Genomic DNA, 22,925 nt, shown 5'->3' with positions numbered 1-22,925 from the left:
GTCCTCTTTGATTAGAAATTTTCTCCCTATGTAGGTACTTAAAGATCTTGATCAAGTCCTCTCTTAGCTTTCTCCTCGTTAAGGTCAATAGACTGAGCTACCTGTCCAGTCCATCACCTTGGGGCCAAAGCAGCATTGTACCTTATTGTTCATGTGGATCTATATACATTTTATTATGTTCAGACTATGTATGCTGTAACTTGCAATCCTTGTAAGTCCATTTACTTGAGTAGGGTGGGTGATAGTTTGAGAAAGAGCAGATGTTTGTTCCCTGTATCTGCACGCTCTCATCTGCAAAGCCCTGATCACAAGTTAATATCCCAGCTGCTCAGGTCTCAATGTCACAGCTTATTTTAGCAGGGACACTTCTGCAGCCAGATCAAATGGAATGTGCTGTTTGGGGCTGGTGGCAAAGGTCTCTGACTGAAGAAATGGTTCTATAGATCCTGTTTCCTCTGAGCTAAACTGAGCCCAGGTCCTTGCACCTGCAGGGCAAAGGGATAGACTCATACTTCCATGCAGGCATTTTTCTAAGTGCTCATGTTATGTAGTTAAGCTCATATGTTGTGTTCCAACCCACCAGACTGGAGCTAAAGCATCAAGTCCTGTGGACCAAAATCTCAGTTATTTGAAAATCTAGGGCTGAAAATTTTCAATGGGATATTGGGGTTTTCACTTTTTAAATAAAAAAAAATTCAAAAATATCTCTTTTCAATGGAAAATTTCATTTTTTTCATCAAAATATTTTAAATGGGGTATAAAATAGGTGCCTACTGGGAGTTGTAGTTTGCTTCTTGTGTATCCGGCTCCTCTGTGGCTGGGATCTGCAGCTGGATTACACCTCCCATAATTCATCATGGTCTCTCATGCTGCATTATGGGAGATGTAGTCCAGATGAGGGATCCCAGCCCAGTGAGGAGAATGGGGACATGAGGAGTAAACTGCATATTCCACAAGGCACTTCAACTCCCATTTGTGTCCCGAATCTCTTTTCAAGTGTCTTGCTGAAAACTTACAGATTTCCATGAAAAATGTTTCAGAGCAGTTTTCCTAAGGCCATATTATGCCCGTACAGCTGTGCAAAGGCAGGGGGCTTTAAGAGGATGTGGAATGAGAAGTTTACTCATATGCATTGTTCATGTTGCTGAAAAAAATTATAGGTGGGTAACTCTGGATTTGCTGACACGTTGTCTTTGTTCCCTTTACAGAGTTAACTGAAAAGTGCCCTTCTGTGATGTTCTGGGATCATTTCAATGGATGTATTTGTAGTTGTTGAAATAGCTGCCATATTACATCAGGTCAGGTGAAAAAGCATGATATACTAAGGCACAGGTTTTCAAAGGTATTTAGGTGCCTAAAGATGCAGATAGGTGCCTAGCTGGAGTCACTAATGAAATTAAACAGGTCAAGGGTTGGATTTTTAAAGGTATTTAGGTGACGAGTAGGACTATTAAAAGCATCTAGGCACCCAACATCCACTGAAATCAGTGTGATTTAGGTCATGTGATTTAGGGCCTCTAGAAGAATAACTGAATCTTTAGGCCCTTAAACACTTTTGACAATCTGGCCTTAAGTAGATACTGAATGCAGTAAAAAGGGATGGAATAACAAGGATAATTTTACTTCCTTTCTTTCTTCCCTTCCAGGGAACACATGGCACAAATGCCATGGACAAATCACACATCCATCACCAAGTTCATTCTCCTGGGATTTGGGAACCTGAATGAAGTTCAGATTCTGCTTTTTGTGGTGTTTCTAGTGATCTACATTGTGACCTTGGCTGGGAACCTTCTCATTGTTGCTCTAGTTGTGGCTGATCAGCAGCTTCACACCCCGATGTATTTCTTCCTGGGGAACTTGTCCTTCCTGGAGACCTGCTACACCTCAGCGAGTGTCCCCAGATTGCTGGCTGGGCTCCTCGTAGAAGACAGGATAATCTCATTCAGGGACTGTATCACACAGTTATTTTTCCTCAGTGCTTTCGCTTGCATTGAGTGCTTCCTCCTTGCAGTCATGGCTTATGACCGTTACTTAGCCATATGCAACCCACTCAGCTATAACATTATGATGAACCTCGGGGTTTGCCTTCAGGTGGTATCTGCCTCCTGGATAACTGGTTTCTCAGCCACTGCTTTAGTAGTGGGGATGGTGCCCCAGCTAAGCTTCTGCAGCGCCAATGAAATTAATAATTTCTTCTGTGACATGGAGGAGCTGCTCAAATTGTCCTGTACAAAAAGCTCCCTAGTGGAAATGATTGTTCTGATCTCCTGCTCCCTGGTAACCCTGGCCCCTTTCCTCTTCATTGTTGTGTCTTACATTAATATCCTCTCTGCCATCCTGCGAATCGCCTCCTCTGCTGAGAGGCAGAAGGCCTTTTCCACCTGCGCCTCTCACCTGCTAGTGGTGAGTCTGTATTATGGGACCATCATTATCATGTATGTGGTGCCATCAGCAGAACGATCCCCGGCCTTCCATAAAGTTCTGTCTCTCATGTACACGGTCATCACCCCAATGTTCAACCCCATCATCTACAGTCTGAGGAACAAAGAGGTGAAGGGGGCATTCAGGAAAGTCGTGTTGCAGAATTTAGGCATAGTTTAAGCTGTCTTTTTCAGAGCAACTTATGGAAATTTGGCAGCCAACTCCCATTGGTAGATCAGTGCCTAATTTCTTCAAGCCACTTTGAATAACCTAGCCCAGATCTCAACAGAATTATGAAGATAGCCTACAATCTTAACAATGTCATTGATTGGGCCTTTCTTCTTGCCCAGCATCACTCAGGATTTCACAACACTGGGCCTGAAAAAAGTTATAGGCAGGAAGTTTGAGAAGAGATTTTGATCACTGGGGCCTTTATCATATAGCTGTGTTGGAAGTCTCTTGGCATGGTTGCAAAATGAAAGGTGGACACTAAACTTTGGTGCTTTAGATATTTCTAAGATCTTTGCTTTCCCTCTCAGTCTTTCCTCCACACATACAATAACAACTGCTCCCTCCTAGCTTTATCTTCACAGAGACACAGCCAGAAAAGCAGAATACTCAGAAAAAGCATTGTGCTTGACCAAGTATAAAAGGTTGGAAAGAGGGTAAAGGAGCTGTGAAGATATGTTTGAACTGAGTCCCTTTTCTCAGTCTGAAATAGCATTCCATCCTATAGTTCAGGCTCTAACTAATGCTTGACCAAATGTGACGTCTGGCTGATATTTTCAAATGAGCCTAAAGGAGTTAGATACCCACACCCAACTTCAATTTGGGTGCTTAATTCCCTTTGCTTCTTTTGGAAATCCCAGCCAGATATCAAGGCTATTGTGGATTTAGAAGTATTGGCCATCCCACAAGTTCAAGAAAATCTGTACTACAATGTGTATGAAAGAGCAAACTTCAGAACATCTGAAATCAGGCAGAGGAGGACAGTGGTTTGTGCAGATGGACACATATGCACATTTGTGTGTGTACACACATCAATTAATATAAACATTCTGGCATAGTCTGTGTAACCATTGCATTTATGGATCACTGTATATTGTCCACATCTGGTTCCAATCAGCGAGCATTTCCATTAGTAGATTTCTGAGGAAAGCTGTCCCACATTGACCTGAATTATACTGGTGTTTGGGGAAAGAATAGGTCTATTCGCTTCTGATTGCAAAACCTTTTGGGGATTGTTTTTCCCGTTCCAATTCAAAGATTTTCATAAGTACCATCAAAACGTTTAAACTTAGCCCATCACCATTATGGACAATTTTGTGTCTCCAAAGCTTTGTTCTTAGCAATGCCTGGTGTATCTTGAGTTGTTTTTCCGAAATGTAATTCCATTTGGTGAAACAGCCTAATGAGTCTCTGGGGAGGGGGAATGATTCACACCATGGTGAAGCCTAGTTTACCTTTCTGAACAATCATGATCTATTTTAATGCATGTCCCTTTGCCAAGAGTCATCCTTTATTTCAGTGTAGTCAGACCTCTTACACAGGTGGGCCACATAAGGCTAAGCACCACCTTGTGTGGACCAAACAGATTTTACATATTTTAATAAGATTTAAAGTCACCTGCATAGATGTATAGTTGAAGTTCAGCTTGTTTCATATGTATTTAGATAGAAAAAACCTATGTACAGTATTGTCTATTTACACACTTGTGTAAACTTAAATGATGTAAACATGATGACAAACACTAATGAACCGGTGGTTAGTACATTGTGTTGAAGCAGGCAGTGGGCCTAATCAGTGATGAGCTGCCAAAATATTAACAACAGGTTCCCTCCTCCTCACCCCACGAGGGGGTCGTGCCGCCCCCAGGGGGTCGTGCCCCATCCAACCCCCCATGTTCCTTGATGGCCCCCCGGGACCCTTGACCCATCCACCCCCCTTCCCTGTCCCCTGACTGCCCCCTGCTGCCCCATCCAACCCTTCCTCTCATTCCTGATGGCTCCCCGGGACTCCTGCTCCATCCAACCACCCCTTCTCTCTGTCCCTGACTGCCCCCCACTGCCTCATCCAACCCCTGCTCCTTCCTGACAGCCCCCCCGGGACCCTTGCCTCCATTCAATCCCCCTGTTCCCTGCCCTCTGACCACCCGACCCCTATCCACCCCCCCACAACCCACCAAACTCCCCTGCCCTTTTCCAACACCCCCTCCCTTCTGCCTGCCTCCTTACCACACTGCCTGGGGCCGGGGCTGGGTCTGCTCGACTGGGACCGGGACCGGCGCTGTGGGGCCCAACTCCCCGGGCTGGGATGGAGCCGCTCGGCCGGGAGCGGGACTGGGACCGGCACCACGGGGCCCAACTCGCCAGGCTGGAGCCGCTCAGCTGGGACCGGGACCGGCGCCGCGGAGCCCGACTCCCCAGGCCGGGCCGGAGCTGCTCGGCCGGGACCGGGACCAGCGCCATGGGGCCCAACTCCCTGGGCCGGGCCGGAGCTGCTCGGCCGGGACTGGTGCTGCAGGGCCTGAGCCGGGCTGGAGCCACTGGGGCCAGAGCCGGGGGTGCTTGGCCGAGACCAGCAGGGGCGCTGAGCCGGACTGGGCCGCACCGTACCTCCCTGGAGCTCTCCTCGCAGCCCCCAGCCCCAGCTTACCTGCCTGCTGCTTGTTTCAGGCTTCCCGCGAACATCTGATTCGCGGGAAGCAAGGGAGGGGAAGGAGAAGGAGGGTGGAGCGTTCAGGGGAGGAGGGGGAGGTGAGCTGGGGCCGGGGGTGGGGTGGACAGCTGCCCAAGATTTTGTTAAATTTAAAAGGCTTTTTAAGAACCGGTTATCCTGGAACAGCCGGTTCTAATAGGGTTTCTAAATTTAACAACCGGTTCCTGTGAACCGGTGCAAACCGGCTCCAGCTCACCACTGTCTAAGAAGACAAAGGAACTGCACACTGCAGATGTAGTCAGCCATCTTGTGGCAAGAAAGTGTGGTAAGAATCTTACCTTGAACCAGGACTGCAGTTTTGTTAAGTCCTAGTCACTAGGAAGTATTTTCCATTGGTATTTGCTTTCTTGTAACCATTTCTGACTTTATCCCTTATGTCTGAACTCACCTAAAACATCATGGGAGGCAGAATGAACTAGAGAACATCTATGGAGCTCATCTATGCCATGAGCTCCAGTCCTGAGGGAGAGTTGGAGGCAGGTAGGTGAAGGTGGCAGTGAGAAGAAACAAGGAGACCATGTTGAAGTGAGGGAGGCAGAAGGAGAAGGCTTCATGCCGGGCTTGCTCTGAAGGGATTCTCAGCATTATGGTCAAAAACTGACACAGTTATAAAGACAAGCCTATGTCTAACCATGCAGAAGAGCTGATCCACAACAATTACTCCACAAAAGGATATTGCAAATGTGCTCCCAGTATGCAGTGCAGAGTAGAGAATCCCATTGAACCAGGCATTGGCTGCCATTTGGACACAAGCTCTCCGGTGCCTCTTCAGAGGCCTGCCACACATCTGTGGCCACTGTAATAATGCAGATGAATGTGTCTGGAGGCTTTTCATGCCACTCTGAACTTCTTCTGAAGTTTAGGAGAGCTCTTGTTTCCTGACCATGCTTCACTTCCCAAAAGCGTTTTTGTCAAAACACACAAAGAAGGAGGATGAAAGAAATCTGGCTTGACTAGAGCTGTGCTCATATTATTAAGGACCCAGCTCCTTCCCAGGGGTACATTTGTTGAGCTCAGATGGTCGAGCCCCGCATGTCCGAGCAAAAGTCCCTGTGTCCAATGCAACACTTGGGCACAGCTCATTTCTCAGGAGACATGCAGGTGAGACCACGTGTGTTGTGAGTTCTAGGTTTAATTCCTGGGTTTGCTGCAGACTCACTGGATGAGATTGGCCCCATTGACTTCTCCCATAGTATTTCTCTTTGTGCGTTATTCTGTTATAAGCAGTTCTTAGGAGAGAAATCTGGGGCACCAAACCTTCCATCTCCTAAGCCCACATCACGAGAAGGGCCTTTCTTCCAGACACTTCCTAGCTGAGCAGTGCCTAGAGCAATTGCTCAGGCGCCTAATCTCCTCCCTTTGAAGTCAAGGTGTATTCGGCCATTTCTGATCTTTCATGACTTCAAATTGTTTTTAGGACCTGCAGTAGTTTCCTGATAAGTCCAATGGCTGTGCCAAGGCTAGAGCTGGTTATGGGCTAGTTACACCTCTGCCTACACTTTGGTGTCTCTGAAAGCACCTGACTCAGGTGTTGAGACTCTTGCCCTCATCTGACTGAGGATGGAATCTCACGTGCCTTCCACTCTCAGACTGGGATCTAGGTACTCTATCCCGCATACCAACTGCTTATCACCCTGCAGGCCCAACTGGGTTCTAGGCACCTGTGTTTCCTCACTCCAGGAACCTGTGACCAGTGAAATTGACCAACTGCAGCTTTCTGGGGTGAAGGGAGGGTTGAGGACAATTCCCTCTCCCTCCCCAATAATCTGTGAACATTGGAGAGAAGGGTTAACATAAGAACATAAGAACGGCCGTACCGGGTCAGACCAAAGGTCCATCTAGCCCAGTATCTGTCTACCGACAGTGGCTGATGCCAGGTGCCCCAGAAGGAATGAACCTAACAGGCAATGTTCAAGTGATCTCTCTCCTGCCATCCATCTCCATCCTCTGACGAACAGAGGCTAGGGACACCATTTCTTACCCATCCTGGCTAATAGCCATTTATGGACTTAGCCACCATGAATTTATCCAGTCCCCTTTTAAACATTGTTATAGTCCTAACCTTCACAACCTCCTCAGGTAAGGAGTTCCACGAGTTTACTGTGCGCTGCGTGAAGAAGAACTTCCTTTTATTTGTTTTAAACCTGCTGCCTATTAATTTCATTTGGTGACCCCTAGTTCTTGTATTATGGGAATAAGTAAATAACTTTTCCTTATCCACTTTCTCCACATCACTCATGATTTTATATACCTCTATCATATCCCCCCTTAGTCTTCTCTTTTCCAAGCTGAAGAGTCCTAGCCTCTTTAATCTTTCCTCGTATGGGACCCTCTCCAAACCCCTAATCATTTTAGATGCCCTTTTCTGAACCTTTTCTAGTGCTAGAATATCTTTTTTGAGGTGAGGAGACCACATCTGTACACAGTATTCGAGATGTGGGCGTACCATGGATTTATATAAGGCCAATAATATATTCTCAGTCTTATTCTCTATCCCCTTTTTAATGATTCCTAACATCCTGTTTGCTTTTTTGACCGCCTCTGCACACTGCGTGGACATCTTCAGAGAACTATCCACGATGACTCCAAGATCTTTTTCCTGACTCGTTGTAGCTAAATTAGCCCCCATCATATTGTATGTATAGTTGGGGTTATTTTTTCCAATGTGCATTACTTTACATTTATCCACATTACATTTCATTTGCCATTTTGTTGCCCAATCACTTAGTTTTGTGAGATCTTTTTGAAGTTCTTCACAATCTGCTTTGGTCTTAACTATCTTGAGTAGTTTAGTATCATCTGCAAACTTTGCCACCTCACTGTTTACCCCTTTCTCCAGATCATTTATGAATAAATTGAATAGGATTGGTCCTAGGACTGACCCTTGGGGAACACCACTAGTTACCCCTCTCCATTCTGAGAATTGACCATTAATTCCTACCCTTTCTTGCCTGAAAGGACCTTCCCTTCAGATTAATTTACGTAAGAGCCTTGGTGAGGGACCTTGTCAAAGGCTTTCTGGAAATCTAAGTACACTATGTCCATCGGATCCCCCTTGTCCACATGTTTGTTGACCCCTTCAAAGAACTCCAATAGATTGGTAAGACACGATTTCCCTTTACAGAAACCATGTTGACTATTGCTCAACAGTTTATGTTTTTCTATGTGTCTGACAATTTTATTCTTAACTATTTTTCGACTAATTTGCCCGGTACCGACGTTAGACTTATCGGTCTGTAATTGCCGGGATCACCTCTAGAGCCCTTTTTAAATATTGGCGTTACATTAGCTAACTTCCAGTCATTGGGTACCAAAGCCGATTTAAAGGACAGGTTACAAACCTTAGTTAATAGATCCGCAGCTTCACATTTGAGTTCTTTCAGAACTCTTGGGTGAATGCAATCTGGTCCCGGTGACTTGTTAATGTTGAGTTTATCAATTAATTCCAAAACCTCCTCTAGTGACACTTCAATCTGTGACAGTTCCTCAGATTTGTCACCTACAAAAGCCAGCTCAGCTTTGGGAATCTCCCTAACATCCTCATCCATGAAGACTGAAGCAAAGAATCCATTGAGTTTCTCCGCAATGACTTTATCGTCTTTAAGTGCTCCTTTTGTATTTCGATCGTCAAGGGGCCCCACTGGTTGTTTAGCAGGCTTCCTGCTTCTGATGTACTTAAAAACATTTTGTTATTACCTTTGAAGTTTTTGGCTAGCCGTTCTTCAAACTTCTCTTTGGCTTTTCTTATTACACTCTTGCACTTAAGTTGGCAGTATTTGTGCTCCTTTCTATTTGCCTCACTAGGATTTGACTTCCACTTTTTAAAGGAAGTCTTTTTATCTCTCACTGCTTCTTTTACATAGTTGTTAAGCCACGGTGGCTCTTTTTTAGTTCTTTTACTGTGTTTCTTAATTTGGGGTATACATTGAAGTTGGGCCTCTATTATGGTGTCTTTAAAAAGGGCCCATGCAACTTGCAGGAATTTCACTTTAGTCACTGTACCTTTTAACTTTTGTTTAACTAACCCCCTCATTTTTGTATAGTTCCCTCTTTTGAAATTAAATGCCACAGTGTTGGGCTGTTGAGGTGTTCTTCCCACCACAGGGATGTTGAATGCTATTGTATTATGGTCACTATTTCCAAGCGGTCCTGCTATAGTTACCTCTTGGACCAGCTCCTGCGCTCCACTCAGGATTAAATCTAGAGTTGTCTCTCCCCTTGTGGGTTCCCGTACCAGCTGCTCCATGAAGCAGTCATTTAAAGTATCAAGAAATTTTATCTCTGCATTTTGTCCTGAAGTGAAGTGTTCCCAGTCAATATGGGGATAATTGAAATCCCCCACTATTATTGGGTTCTTAACTTCCCTTAGCATTTCATCATCACTATTACTGTCCTGGTCAGGTGGTTGATAATAGATCCCTAATGTTATATTTTTATTAGAGCATGAAATTTCTATCCATAGAGATTCTATGGAACATGTGGATTCGCTTACGATTTTTACTTCATTTGAATCTACATTTTCTTTCACATATAGTGCCATTCCTTCCCCTGCATGACCTGTTCTGTCGTTCCGATATATTTTGTACCCCGGAATGATTGTGTCCCATTGATTGCTCTTAGTCCACCAGGTTTCTGTGATGCCTATTATATCAATATCCTCCTTTATCACAAGGCACTCTAGTTCACTCATCTTATTATCCGGTCCTTACATTATCCTCTTCCGTCCTCTGCTCCTGACTATAACCTGGAGATTCTCTATCATCAGACTCTCCCTTAAGAGAAGTCTGTGTCTGATCCACATGCTCCTCTGCAGCAGTCGGCTTGGGTTGATTTCCCAAGGGCCCTCCTTTATCTCAAGGTCTCCTTAGGAAACAGCCAGTTCTCCTTCTCCTGGGTCTCACAGGGTTTAGAAGTTCTCCCTCCCCAAGTTGGCCTGGTGCTCTATGGTTGGTACTTAAGAGAACCTGAGGGGCCTGGGTGGACCTCACTATTGGCTGTGGTTTTTGTGTGTTACAGGGATCCATTGCTACATGAGGCAAAGGGAATCCCTTGGGTGGGTGATTTAATGCAGGATTGTGGTTCTCCCTGGCTGATCCCTGAGTGTCTGAGAGGGGAGCCACGGGGTCAGTGGGCTGGGAAAGACATGCCCAGTTATTGCCTGACCAGATCCCAGATGGATTCCCTGGTCCCTGTAGAAGCACAGAGAGGGTGTGGGGGTTTCCCAGCACCACTGTGAGTCAGGAAGCAGAATAGCCCTGCCCTGGGGGTTGGATCAGGGACATGGTGAGCTCCTACCCTGGGCTGCATCACAGTGCCCTACAAATGCGGGTGGCAATGTCAGTGGGGTGGGCAGTGGGACCTGAGACCTCCACTGGGGGCAAAATAGGGTGATAACATCCCAGCCCCAGGATCTGGAGCATGACTGTGTGCAATCTGCCAAAGGCTCGTGCCGTGGACTTTGGGCAGATCTTCTCCAGGGGACAGAGAAGATCATTCTGGCAGGCATCAATGACCCCCTGCTGTCCATCAGCCAGGCTGGGCTAGTCCTAACCCTCTTCATCCTAGGGGAAGCTGCCAAGCTGAAGGGGACTGGATTGGCCTCAGATGGGACCCAGGGCCTGTCTCCTCTAGGCCCCAGAAAGTCACTTCCATCCCATTGCCATTTGCAGAGCTGCCCAGAGGGGGAGGCAAATGGGGCAATTGGCTCCAGGCCCCGGGCCCCACAGGGCCCCCCATGAGAATATAATATTCTATAGTTTTGCAACTTTTTTTTATGGAAGGGGCCCCCAAAATTGCCCCCTGAATCCTCTGGGTGGCCCTGGCCATTTCATGTCCTGGGAGCAATGAGGTGAATGAGTCACAGCAGGGGCTGCGGGTAGAGAAGACTTCAACTCCATGCGCAGGATGAACTAAGGGCCTGAATTTCAGAGAGGCCACAACCACCAAAACTCCAACTCCAGTTGGTGCCGTCTGCACACCCTCAACTCCTCTGCAAACCAGACCTTTAGTAAGGACCCAGAACCTCAATTCGCTAAAAGAAGGAAAGGGCAACACCCATACCCAGCTCCATGACTGCTACAGACTAGGGACCGAATGGCTGGGCAGCAGTTCTGCAGAAAAGGACCTAGGGGTTACGGTGGATGAAAAGCTGAATATGAGTCAACAGTGTACCCTTGTTGCCAAGAAGGCTAATGGCATTTTGGGTTGTATAAGTAGGGGCATTTCCAGCAGATCGAGGGATGTGATCATTCCCCTCTATTCAGCACTGGTGAGGCCTCATTTGGAGTACTGTGTCCAGTTTTGGGCCCCACACTACAATCACTATAAATTGGAGAGAGTCCAGCGGAGGGCAACAAAAATGATTAGGGGGCTGGAGCACATGACTTATGAGGAGAGTCTGAGGGAACTGGGATTGTTTAGCTTGCAGAAGAGAAGAATGAGGGGGGATTTGATAGCTGCTTTCAACTACCTGAAAGGGGGTTCCAAGGAGGATGGATCTAGACTGTTCTCAGTGGTAGAAGATGACAAGTTGCAGAGTGGGAGGTTTAGGTTGGACATTAGGAAAAACTTTTTCACTAGTAGGGTGGTGAAGCACTGGAAGGAATTAACTAGGGAGGTGGTGGAATCTCCTTCCTTAGAGGTTTCTAAGGCCCAGCTTGACAAAGCCCTGGCTGGGATGATTTAGTTGGGTTGGTCCTGCTTTGAGCAGGGGGTTGTACTAGATGACCTCCTGAGGTCCCTTCCAACCCTGAGATTCTATGATTCTATGACCATCCTATTCCTCAGGGCCAGGAGCAAGAGTGGCCCCTGGCTCAGCTCCCTTGGCTTGATGGAGCTGCTGAGGCATGAGTAGGGTGCGAAGAGATGAGAGCCAGCTGGAGACATAGTAGAGTGGCAGAAAGGGCCCCTTCTTCCTAGAGGAGAGTCCCTAGCCCTCTGTGGGGGAACCATTCCTTCCCTCAACACTGTGCTTTGGTGCCTGGACTCTGCCCATAGCAGCTTGCTGCATACCAGGCCCTTTGTAGGGGAGTTTGGGATTAACCTCTCCTCAATTACATTAATTGAAGGGTGAATTCACACCCATCAATCTCAACAAGGTCTGTGATGCATCCGCTCATTAGTACCTCTCCATTTAATACCTATAGAAACTTTTTTTTGTGAGGAAGTGGGGGGGCTATAACTTAGGAAACCCTTGGTCAACTGACCCCAGATTTGAATCACTAACACTACCCTGCAACCCTTTGAGGCACACCAAACTTCAAAGCAATCTGAATGACTGTTTGAATTTTAGAGAACATACAAGGTTTAAGCTTTAAAGCATTTAATATGGCTGTTTTTCTGTATTGGTGCATGTGGACTGTAGAAAGCAAACATTTTCTTCAATAGAATTTGGCTCCCCGAAAGACAGTAAATAAACTCAACACACTGAGATGTTTTTGACCCTCATCGCCAGGGCTTTGGAGCTGTGCTCTGGCTCTGCTCCAGCTCCAGGCAAAAACCTTCAGTTCCACTGCTCCGGAACTGCTCCGCGCTCCAGATGCGGGCTCCGCTCCAAAGCCCTGCTCATTGCATCAATAGTTTGAGCTCTAGCCTCAGTTTCGCTGTGTATTGCACCAATGTCTAGGTGGTGAGAATAAAGGTGTGTGACTTTTGCGGGGCTGCTCAGCTGCCTGCATGGATACTATGGCTGCCCCTTTGTAACCTGAGACCCACGAGGGGGAAGCAAAGAATCCATTTAGTTTCTCCGCAATGACTTTATCGTCTTTAAGTGCTCCTTTTGTAGCTCGATCATCGAGGGCCCCCACTCATTGTTTAGCAGGCTTCCTGCTTCTGATGTACTTAAAAACATGTTGTTATTACCTTTGGAGGTTTTGGCTACCTGTTCTTCAAACTCCCCTTTGGCTTTTCTTATTACATTTTTACACTTAATTTGGCAGTGTTTATTCTCCTTTCTATTTACCTGACTAGGATGTGACTTACACTTTTTAAAGGAAGTCTTTTTATCTCTCACTGCTTCTTTAACATGCTTGTTGAGCCACGGTGGCTCTTTTTTAGTTCTTTTATTGTTTTTTTTTTTAATTTGGGGTATAATTTAAGTTCGGCCTCTATTATGGTGTCTTTAAAAATCACCCATGCAGCTTGCAGGGATTTCACTTTAGTCACTGTACCTTTTAATTTCTGTTTAACTAACCTCCTCATTTTTGCATAGTTCCCCTTTTTAAAATTAAATGCCACAGTGTTGGGCTGTTGAGATGTTCTTCCCACTATTTCCAACTGATCCTGTTATAGTTACCTCTTGGAGCAGATCCTGTGCTCCACTCATGACTAAATCAAGAATTGCCTCTCCCCTTGTGGGTTCCCATACCAGCTGCTCCAAGAAGCAGTCATTTAAAGTATCGAGAAATTTTGTCTCTGCATTTCGTCCCGAGGTGTCATGTTCCCAGTCAATATGGGGATAATTGAAATCCGCCACTATTATTGAGTTCTTAATTTTGATAGCCTCTCTAATTTCCCTTAGCATTTCATCATCACTATCACTGTCCTAGTCAGGAGGTCGATAATAGATCCCTAATTTTATATTCTTATTAGAGCATGAAATTACTATCCACAGAGATTCTATGGAACATATGGATTCACTTAAGATTTTTACTTCATTTGATTCTACTTTTTCTTTCACATATAGTGCCAATCCCCTTCCCTCCTCCACCCCCAGCCTGACCTGTTCTGTCCTTCCAATATATTTTGCACCCTGGAATGATTGTGTCCCATTGATTGTCCTCAGTCCACCAGGTTTCTGTGATGTCTATTATATCAATATCCTCCTTTATCACGAGGCACTCTAGTTCACCCATCTTATTATTTAGACTTCTAGCATTTGTGTACAAGCACTTTAAAAACTTGTCTCTGTTTATTTGTCCGATTCTTTATGTGAATGTTTCTCATCTGATCTGGCCCTTACATTATCCTCTTCCATCCTCTGCTCCTGACTATAACTTAGAGAATCTTTATCAATAGACTCTCCTCTAAGAGAAGTCTCTGTCTGATCCACGACTCCTCTGCAGCAGTCGGCTTTCCCCATATCCTAGTTTAAAAACTGCTCTGCAACCTTTTTAATGTTAAGTGCCAGCAGACTGGTTCCATTTTGGTTTAGATGGAGCCCATCCTTCCTGCATAGACTCCCCCATCCCAAAAGTTTCCCCAATTCCTAATGGATCTAAACCCCTCCTCTCTACACCATCATCTCATCCATGCATTGAGACTCTGAAGCTCTGCCTGCCTACCTGGCCCTGTGCGTGGAACTGGGAGCATTTCTGAGAATGCCACCATTGAGGTCCTGGATTTCAGTCTCTTCCCTAGCAGCCTAAATTTGGCCTCCAGGACATCTCTCCTACCTTTTCCTATGTCATTGGTACCTATATGTACCACAACCACCAGCTCCTCCTCAGCAGTACACATAAGTCTATCTAGATGCCTCGAGAGATCCACAATCTTCGCACCAGGCAGGCAAGTCACCATATGGTTCTCCCGGTCATCACAAACCCAGCTATCTATGTTTCTAATGATCGAATCTCCCATTACTAACACCTGCCTTTTCCTAGTGACTGGAGTTCCCTCACCTGGAGAGGTAACCTCAGTGCGAGAGGCAACCCCAGCACCATCTGGAAGGAGGGTCCCAACTATGGAGAGGGTTTCCCTCTGCTCCCATTGATTGCTCTGCTTCCCTGGGCCATTCTTGCTCCTCAACAGCGCAGGGGCTGTCTGACCGGAGGTGGGACAATTCTTCAGTGTCCCAGAAAGCCTCATCAACATACCTCTCTGCCTCCCTTAGCTCCTCCAGTTCCGACACTCTGGCCTTCAAAGGCCGTATGCGGTCTCTGAGGGACAGGAGCTCCTTGCACTGAATGCACACATATGCCACCCGCCCACAGGCTCCACTCAGCACAATAAACTGGATAGTCCTCACTTTGCCGCTGGGCTTCTACCTGCATGGTCTCCTAGTTAATGAAAGGGTTTTGTTTAAATCAAGAAGTTTTGAATGTAGTTTAGTTTATAGTTTTAAAAAACAGCAAGGGGCCCTTGCCCCCTTCTCACTCCTCTTCCAAACTCCCTTGCGAAACTCCCTGTTAGCAGCCCCTTTTCGCAAAGCCCCTGGTCGCTTGTGCACTGCTTTATAAAGCCCTGGCCTGCTTGATAGCCCCGCCCACAGTCCGCAGAAGGGGAGAGTAATTCCCATGTACCAGTTGTAGGGCTTTATTTGACTGGGAAAGGAAAGAAATGGAGACAGTGCCAGGGTCCCTACCCCATATCCAACAGGGACTTAAGCATGACTTTACCTTTAAACCTTCAGTGTTGCCACTCATATGATTAAAGTTAAGAATGTGCTGAAGCAGCTGTGGAATCAGGCTTCTGTACAGAATATTCAAAGGAAGTGAGTTTTGTTTCAGAATCATGGGTGTTTGGCGTAGATCCTCAGCTGGTGTAAATGCTCTGAGATCTATTGGAACTATGACACTTTAAACCAGCTGATGATTGTCCCCTTGATTTTCAGGGATCCCGAGAGTGACACTGTCATTCATTCAGAGAAGCAAACCAGAGCATGTTAAAAATGTATCCAGTCAAAACAGCTCAAAGTTCAAACCCCGCATACTTTAGGATGAACTGTTTTTAAATGAGTGATGGAGTAAGATGTAGTCATAAAAAATCTTTGCTAAATAATGTTTAATGAGTACTTAAAAGAAAATTATTATCTGGACTTAGACAATCATTAACAGAAAAAAGCACAATAATTTGCACAATCATCTCCATAGATTATTCATTATCTAGCTAGCTAGTTGACAGAATTCACAATCAAATAGAAATCTGTCATTATGACTAAATTAGGTTGGGTGTTAGGACAAGGAATGGTCCTGTCTGTCTGTCTATCTAATCGCATACTCTGTTTTTGTCTGTCATACATGTAGCGTACACAGCCATGCACAAAGATGGTGTTCCAATATAAGTAACAGGCCAACTTCTGAGACCTCCTCTCAACTTGGAGGTGAGTAGATTGACATAGGATGGTGTATGGAACACCAGCTCAGTGCATGTGATGGCACTTGTCTACTTACATCACGGTTAAAACAAAATGACCCAAGACAAGAAACTTACACTGATGTTCATGTCACTACTGAGTGCAGCACAGAGACTTTGGGCCAGAACCTCTTCAGTATTAAACTGGTGATGTCAATGGGTCATCTCTGCATTGGGGCTGGTTTAGCTGAGTTGGGAAATCTGACCCTTACCTCGCTGTCACACTCACTTTCTCTAGGTGCTGTCAGCCAAATCTGGATCCTTGTGTGTAGAGGCTATTAGCAAAAACTTGATATCGTTGAAGTGAGGTTCTAAACTGCAGTGATTTCCATGGAATCCAAATTTGGCCTCATTATTTGAATCAGGTTTTCCTTAGGAAACTCTGGAAAAAGTTTCTCTCCAAATCAGCCTCTCCACTATAGCAAGAATGACACAGTTTTTACATATTCATTTAGGTTAAAATAATAAAAAAGAGGCCCAGCTGAGGTTCTTTTGTCCCTAACTGACCATCAATAATCCAATAATACCCCAACAGTACACAATCATTTCAGTGGGAACAAAGCCATTCAGAAACCTCTTTTGCCCCCTTTTATCATTGTGGGGAGCAAATCTTCAGCTCACTCAGAAAACCCCATCAAAGAGATAACATATGAGCCCCCAAAGAGCCCAAACATTGAAAATCCTGCCTAACCAAATGCTCACCATCTTCCCTTTGCACCTCCAAGACCTCCTGGAACAAAGAAACAAATCAAATCACCAACAAACCAGCTAAACAAAAATAAGCTAAAAATCTGGCAAACAAACAAAGTACAAATAACAAATACATTGATACCTCAATCTGAGTTTTTATCCCCAAAAACAAGAAGAGCCAGAGACCTCAGTAGGGATTCCGCTATGGCTACTGATTTTATGGGCAAGATGCTCCGATAGCATGGTGATGGATAGCAGTATATGATTGATAGATTCCAGTCTTACTTAGATTGGTGTAAACCTATAGTAAATCATTTTATCTTGAGTCATGTTTTTCTGGACTTTTACAAGGGTAAATATCCAATTCTGCATAAAAGGTTGGCACAGTATTTTCACATGGAGGCAATAATGTCATCAGCTGATTATATTCATAAGGAAACACAGAATGAAATTGCTACTGAAGGAGAAATATGGAAATTTTATTCTTAGTGAGTAACCTCCAATCTATCCATTTACTCAGTGCACCTTTGATCTCCTTGTTTCTTATGCTATAGATGATTGAATTCATCATTGGTGGCAACACAGAATAGAGAACCCCCACCATGGGCTGGTGGCTCTATGGACAGGTATATAAGCCCCACAGGAGGAACAGCAGCTCAGTCTGCCCAGCTTCATGGCTTGGGACTCTCCCCTGCCTGTTAGTGGTGACAGACTCCACAGGCCTTAGCCTGCTCCAGCCCTGCTCCGACTCCAGCTCTGCTCCGAGCCCGGATCCTGTTCCAGCCTGGCTCCCAGGCCCATTCTTGCTTTGTTCCAAACCTACTCCTGACTCCAGCTCTGACTTTTGGCTCCAGTTCCTGTCCCAGCTGCCTCCCTACTGATCACTAGGCCCAACTGCAACTGCTACAACCACTAGGACTGACCCTCCGCATCTAGGACACTGGCCCAATTTCTGTTGTCTCTGAGGTCCCTGGTCTACACTAAGGGGGGGGGGGGTCGAACTAGGGTACACAAGTTCAGCTACGCGAATAGCGTAGCTGAACTCGAAGTACCCTAGCTCGACTGACTTACCCATACAGACGCGGCGGGGTCGAACTCCGCGGCTCCAAGGTCGACTCCGCCACCGCCGTTCGTGGTGCTGGAGTTCCGGAGTCGACCGGAGCGCGTGGGGAGTTCAAACTATCATGTCTTGATTCGTGAAGTTGAACTCACTGCGTCGACCTGGACGGTGAGTATAGACCTACCCTGATAGTAAGATATGGAATTGACCTGTGTGAATAATAGTTTGTAATAACTGATACTCTTCTTTCATTTGTAATCAATGACAAAATTCACAGATCTTGGGAGACAGGCTAGTTCTTGCTTATAGACAGCCTCCCAACCTGAAGCAAATACTCACCAGCAACCGCACACCATACAACATAAACAGTAACCCAGGAACCTATCCTTGCAACAAAGCCCGATGCCAGCTCTGTCCATATATCTATTCAAGTGACACCTTCATAGGACCTAATCACATCAGCCACTCCATCAGGGGCTCGTTCACCTGCACATCTACCAACGTGATATATGCCATCATGTGCCAGCAATGCCCTTCTGCAATGTACATTGGCCAAACTGGACAGTCTCTACGCAAAAGAATAAATGGACACAAATCTGACATCAGGAATCATAACATTCAAAAACCAGTGGGAGAACACTTCAACCTCTCTGACCACTCAGTGACAGACTTGAAAGTGGCAATTTTGCAACAAAAAAACTTCAAAAACAGACTCCAAAGAGAGACTACTGAACTCGAATTAATATGCAAATTAGATACAATTAACTCAGGCTTAAACAGAGACTGGGAATGGTTGGGTCATTACCAGGGGCAGCTCTAGCCATTTCGCCACCCCAAACATGGCGGCACGCCATGGAGGGCGCTCTGTCGGTCGCCGGTCCCGCGGACATGCCTGCGGAGGGTCCGCTGGTCCCGCGGCTCCAGTGGACCTCCCGCAGGTGTGCCTGCGGATGCTCCACCGGAGCCGCGGGACCAGCGGACCCTCCACAGGCACGCCTGCGGGAGGTCCACCGGAGACGCCTGCCACCCTCCCGGGACCGGCAGAGCGCCCCCCGCGGCATGCCGCCCAAAGCACTCGCTTGGCGTGCTGGGGTCTGGAGCCGCCCCTGGTCATTACACTAATTGAATCTATTTCCCTATGTTAAGTTCTCCTCACACCTTCTATGGGTCATCTTAATTATCACTTCAAAAGTATTTTTTCTCCTGCTGATAAGAGCTCATCTCAATTGATTAGATTCTTCCTGTTGGTATGCATACTTCCACCTTTTCATGTTCTCTGTATGTATAAATATCTCCTATCTGTGTGTTCCATTCTATGCATTCGAAGAAGTGAGCTGTAGCTCACGAAAGCTCATGCTGAAATAAATTTGTTAGTCTCTAAGGTGCCACAAGTACTCCTGTTCTTTTTGCAGAAAAAAGATAGATAGATAGATAGATAGATAGATAGATAGATACTGTGGATTGCAATGATTAATTTGTTTGCACTTGCACAAAAACTATACCCAATAAAAAATAAATATTTGGTCAGAATTTGTCATTGCTGTGCACGATACCTTGACCCACCGTGTTTCATCTCTGTGTTCAAAGACTGTTCATTTTTTCAAACATTTCTTGCCCACAATCCTTCTTAAAGAATCTTTCACTTCCTTGTTTCTAAGGCTGTAGATGAAGGGATTCAACATGGGAACAAAAAGCGTATAAAACACAGACATCGCTTTCCTTGGGAACAGAGAAGCTAGCTTACTGGGTTGGGCGTACATCAAAGCAGTGGACCCATAAAATAAAGTCACAACCATCATATGGGAGGTGCAGGTGGAGAAGGCTCTGTGTCTGCCTTCAGCAGAGCGAATCCTGAGGATGGTGGAGATGATATAGATATAGGAGATGAGCACAATCAGGGCAGTGCTCACTATGATGAGGCCACAGAAGGTAAACATCACAAGATAATTGACATACGTGTCACTACAGGAGAGACTAATCAAGGGAGGGCCATCACAGAAGAAATTATCAATCTCATTAGACCCACAATGGTTCAATGTAAAGGTGAAACCTGTTTGCACCATTGAATTCACACAGCCGCAGATATATGACCCTGCAACCAGCTGAATGCAAACCCACTTGGACATGGTGACGGGATACAAGAGTGGGTTGCAGATGGCGGAGTATCTATCATACGCCATCACTGCAAGCAGAAATGCTTCGCTGGTGAGGAAGACAGTGATGAAGAAGAATTGGGTGGCACATCCATTGTAGGAAATGGCTTTATTCCCTGCTAGGAAGCTCACCATGGCTCTGGGGGCAACAGAGGAAGAGCAGCAGAAGTCTAAGAAGGACAGATTCTTGAGGAAGAAGTACATGGGGGTATGAAGGTGAGAGTCAGCTCTAATGATGAGGACCAGGATGGTGTTTCCCAGCATGGTTATGATGTAAATCACCAGGAACATCACAAAGGGGACAATCTGGAACCACAGACCTCTTCCAAACCCCAGCAGGATGAATTCTTGCACTCCTGTGTGGTTTACTTTTCTTACTGGCTCCATGGCTGACATTTCCTTTCGAAAAAAGAACAAGGTAAAAATTAAAAAGGTCAAATACAGAAGATACATTGAAGCTTTTCCTAAATGTTCTTCAACTCAATTGGGGTTATTCACTTAGATGCTTTGGAAATTCCCAGTAGGTTCCTAAATATCTTTAAAAATCTGACCTCTGTTTTTTTGTTTTTTTGTTTGTTTGTTTGTTTTAGAAAAAATTACTATGAAGTCTAGATTAATCAGCTTTCTCCTACAATTGTGATTCATGACTCTGCTTGGCTGATTAAGATGTTGGTAAAATCCTCCATGAGTAACACCACTGATTTATAAAAGGGTTGTAGAAATAAGACTATCTATCTATGATTTAATTAATTATCATTTCTGCTCCTGACAGATTGCAATGGTTCTAGCTGAGAGCTTTAACCTCTGTACAAAAATACCCTTACTCAGGAACATCCAATGGGAGTTTTGCATGAGTATTGCTGAGAAAAGTCTGAGTATGAATGTAAGGACTCAGTATTTGCTTTTGACTACAAGTTACTTCTACTTTGGCTGGCTTGTGTGTGAAGTGTCTGATTCTGCCACCCTTAGTCACATTCAGTAGTACCTTCTTTCCTGTGTAACCTTCTTGATAACAATGGATTGTTCATTTCAACTGTTTGATAATAAACCTTACAAGTACGTGTATTCATGGCTAATCACCCTAGATTTGAGTCTTTTCCATCAGAGGGAGGGCCGTTGGGCTCTGGTCACTGGAAGCTAGGTCAACAACCTACAGATATCCAGAAAATTCTCCCAAGATGCATCTAGAGTCCTATAGAGGGATAGCTCAGTGGTTTGAGCATTGGCCTGTTAAATCCAAGGTTATGAGTTCAATTCTTGAGGGGGTCACTGAGGGATCTGGGGCAAAATCAATACTTAGTCCTGGTTATGAAGGCAGGGGGCTGGACTAGATGACCTTTCAGGGTCCTTTCCAGCTCTATGAGCTTGGTATATCTCCATATATTACAAAGCATTTCCCAATTTCCTAATGTCTGGGTGAGAGGTAGAGTAGGTTTGAAAACAACAGATAAAACAATTCACACCGTACTTTTAGAAAGTCTATACCCTGAAATTTTCAATATTTTGACTAAAGCCTGGCAAGCAAAACCAATTGAACCATTTGGTATCTTACCCAGTGGTGAGCTGAAGCCTGTTCCCACAGGTTCCCAAGAACCAGTTGCTAAAATTAGACCTCCGAGGAGAACTGGTTGTACTAGGAAATGATATACATCACCCGGACCCCCTTGATGGGCAAGTCTTCCACCTGGCAAGTCCCAAATACAGGGGTTACAACAGAGAGAACTTTATTTGGGGTGGATAGGTAGAAGGAAGGCAACAGACTGGATTTGGGGAAACCAGCAATTCATAAATTAAAAAGTTCTATAATGTGAAACTCCCCCTGCGTATCTCAAAAGTAGATCCAACTTCAATCCTCCTTTAGCTTGTGTTCTGGCCAATTCCCTGTTCCCCAGCTCTGCCCTCACAATTTGTTGTCCAGGACTGGAGAAGTCCGAGGATTGTAGCTGGTCAGGGATGCGTGGGATGTTCTGTTTCCTAACCCAGCTGGAGTGATTTCAGCTTTCCTTGCTGGGCAAGGAGGCCTGCACCAGTGTCCCTTGGGCTGGCTGCTGTTTTTTCTCTGTGGCTTCAGTGCAAGGTGACCAGCTCTGCTGCCCTTTGTCCCCTTAAAACTGCCACCTTTGTCATCCATTGCCTGAGCCATCCACTGCCTCCAAGAAGCTGCTGGTGCTGCCTCTCTGCCCCACCCCTCCCTTTGGAGCTGCTGCCATTGCTGATTTGTTCCACCCATCACCATCAATGCACCTGCCACTGTTCTGTGCCGCACAACAGTCTCAGCTTGGCTCTTGGGAAGGGATCAGTGGTGCTTAGGGCTCTTGAGAAAGGCCTCACAACTCAAGAGGCACAAGTAGCTGCCTTTAAACTCTTTTTTTTCCTTCTTCTACTTTGTCCAGACTCCCTTGCTGCACTGTGCCTGACAGATATCTTTGTGAGGGCAACCTCAGGCATGTTCGATGCTGATGTCCTGTCCCTTTTAGCTCCCAATTGCACTTTATCCCCCCAGCTCAAAACTGAACTTCACTTTAAACAAAATGCTCCACACTGTCATGTAAGTGAAATGCAAATGAGGCCAGGTCTATCTAGTCAATTCCCTTTGCTCTCCAATAGACAGTGGCAGAGAGCTCCCTGAGCAATGGAGTCCTTCCACAGCTGCAGGCTCCCTTTTCCCCCATTTCATCCACAGGCAGGGGCGGCTCTAGATATTTCGCCGCCACAAGCACGACGGCATGCTGCGGGGGGCGCTCTGCCGGTCGCCGGTCCCACGGCTCCGGTGGACCTCCCGCAGGTGTGCCTGCGGAGGGTCTGCTGCTCCT

General features: G+C 45.7%; 2 protein-coding genes across 2 annotated transcripts; one reads left to right on the top strand and one right to left on the bottom strand.

Moving 5' to 3' along the window:
• Positions 1-1,662: 1,662 nt before the first annotated feature.
• LOC120379747 (olfactory receptor 10A7-like) lies at positions 1,663-2,601 on the top strand. Its single transcript, XM_039497251.1, has one exon. It carries the CDS (start codon positions 1,663-1,665, stop codon positions 2,599-2,601), a length of 939 nt encoding a protein of 312 aa, XP_039353185.1.
• Positions 2,602-19,551: 16,950 nt separating this feature from the next.
• LOC120380035 (olfactory receptor 12-like) lies at positions 19,552-20,499 on the bottom strand. Its single transcript, XM_039497539.1, has one exon. It carries the CDS (start codon positions 20,497-20,499, stop codon positions 19,552-19,554), a length of 948 nt encoding a protein of 315 aa, XP_039353473.1.
• Between the last annotated feature and the right edge of the window lie 2,426 nt (positions 20,500-22,925).

The sequence above is a fragment of the Mauremys reevesii genome, linkage group 13 (genome assembly GCF_016161935.1).
Source record: "Mauremys reevesii isolate NIE-2019 linkage group 13, ASM1616193v1, whole genome shotgun sequence".
Classification (NCBI taxonomy): Eukaryota; Metazoa; Chordata; order Testudines; family Geoemydidae; genus Mauremys; species Mauremys reevesii.
The sequence above is the reverse complement of the archived record's forward strand: the minus strand, read 5'-3'. Positions and strand labels throughout refer to the sequence as shown.

Coding starts and splice junctions, on each gene's coding strand:
- LOC120380035 (XM_039497539.1), bottom strand. CDS start 20,499: ATGGAGCCAGTAAGAAAAGTAAACCACACAGGAGTGCAAGAATTCATC.
- LOC120379747 (XM_039497251.1), top strand. CDS start 1,663: ATGCCATGGACAAATCACACATCCATCACCAAGTTCATTCTCCTGGGA.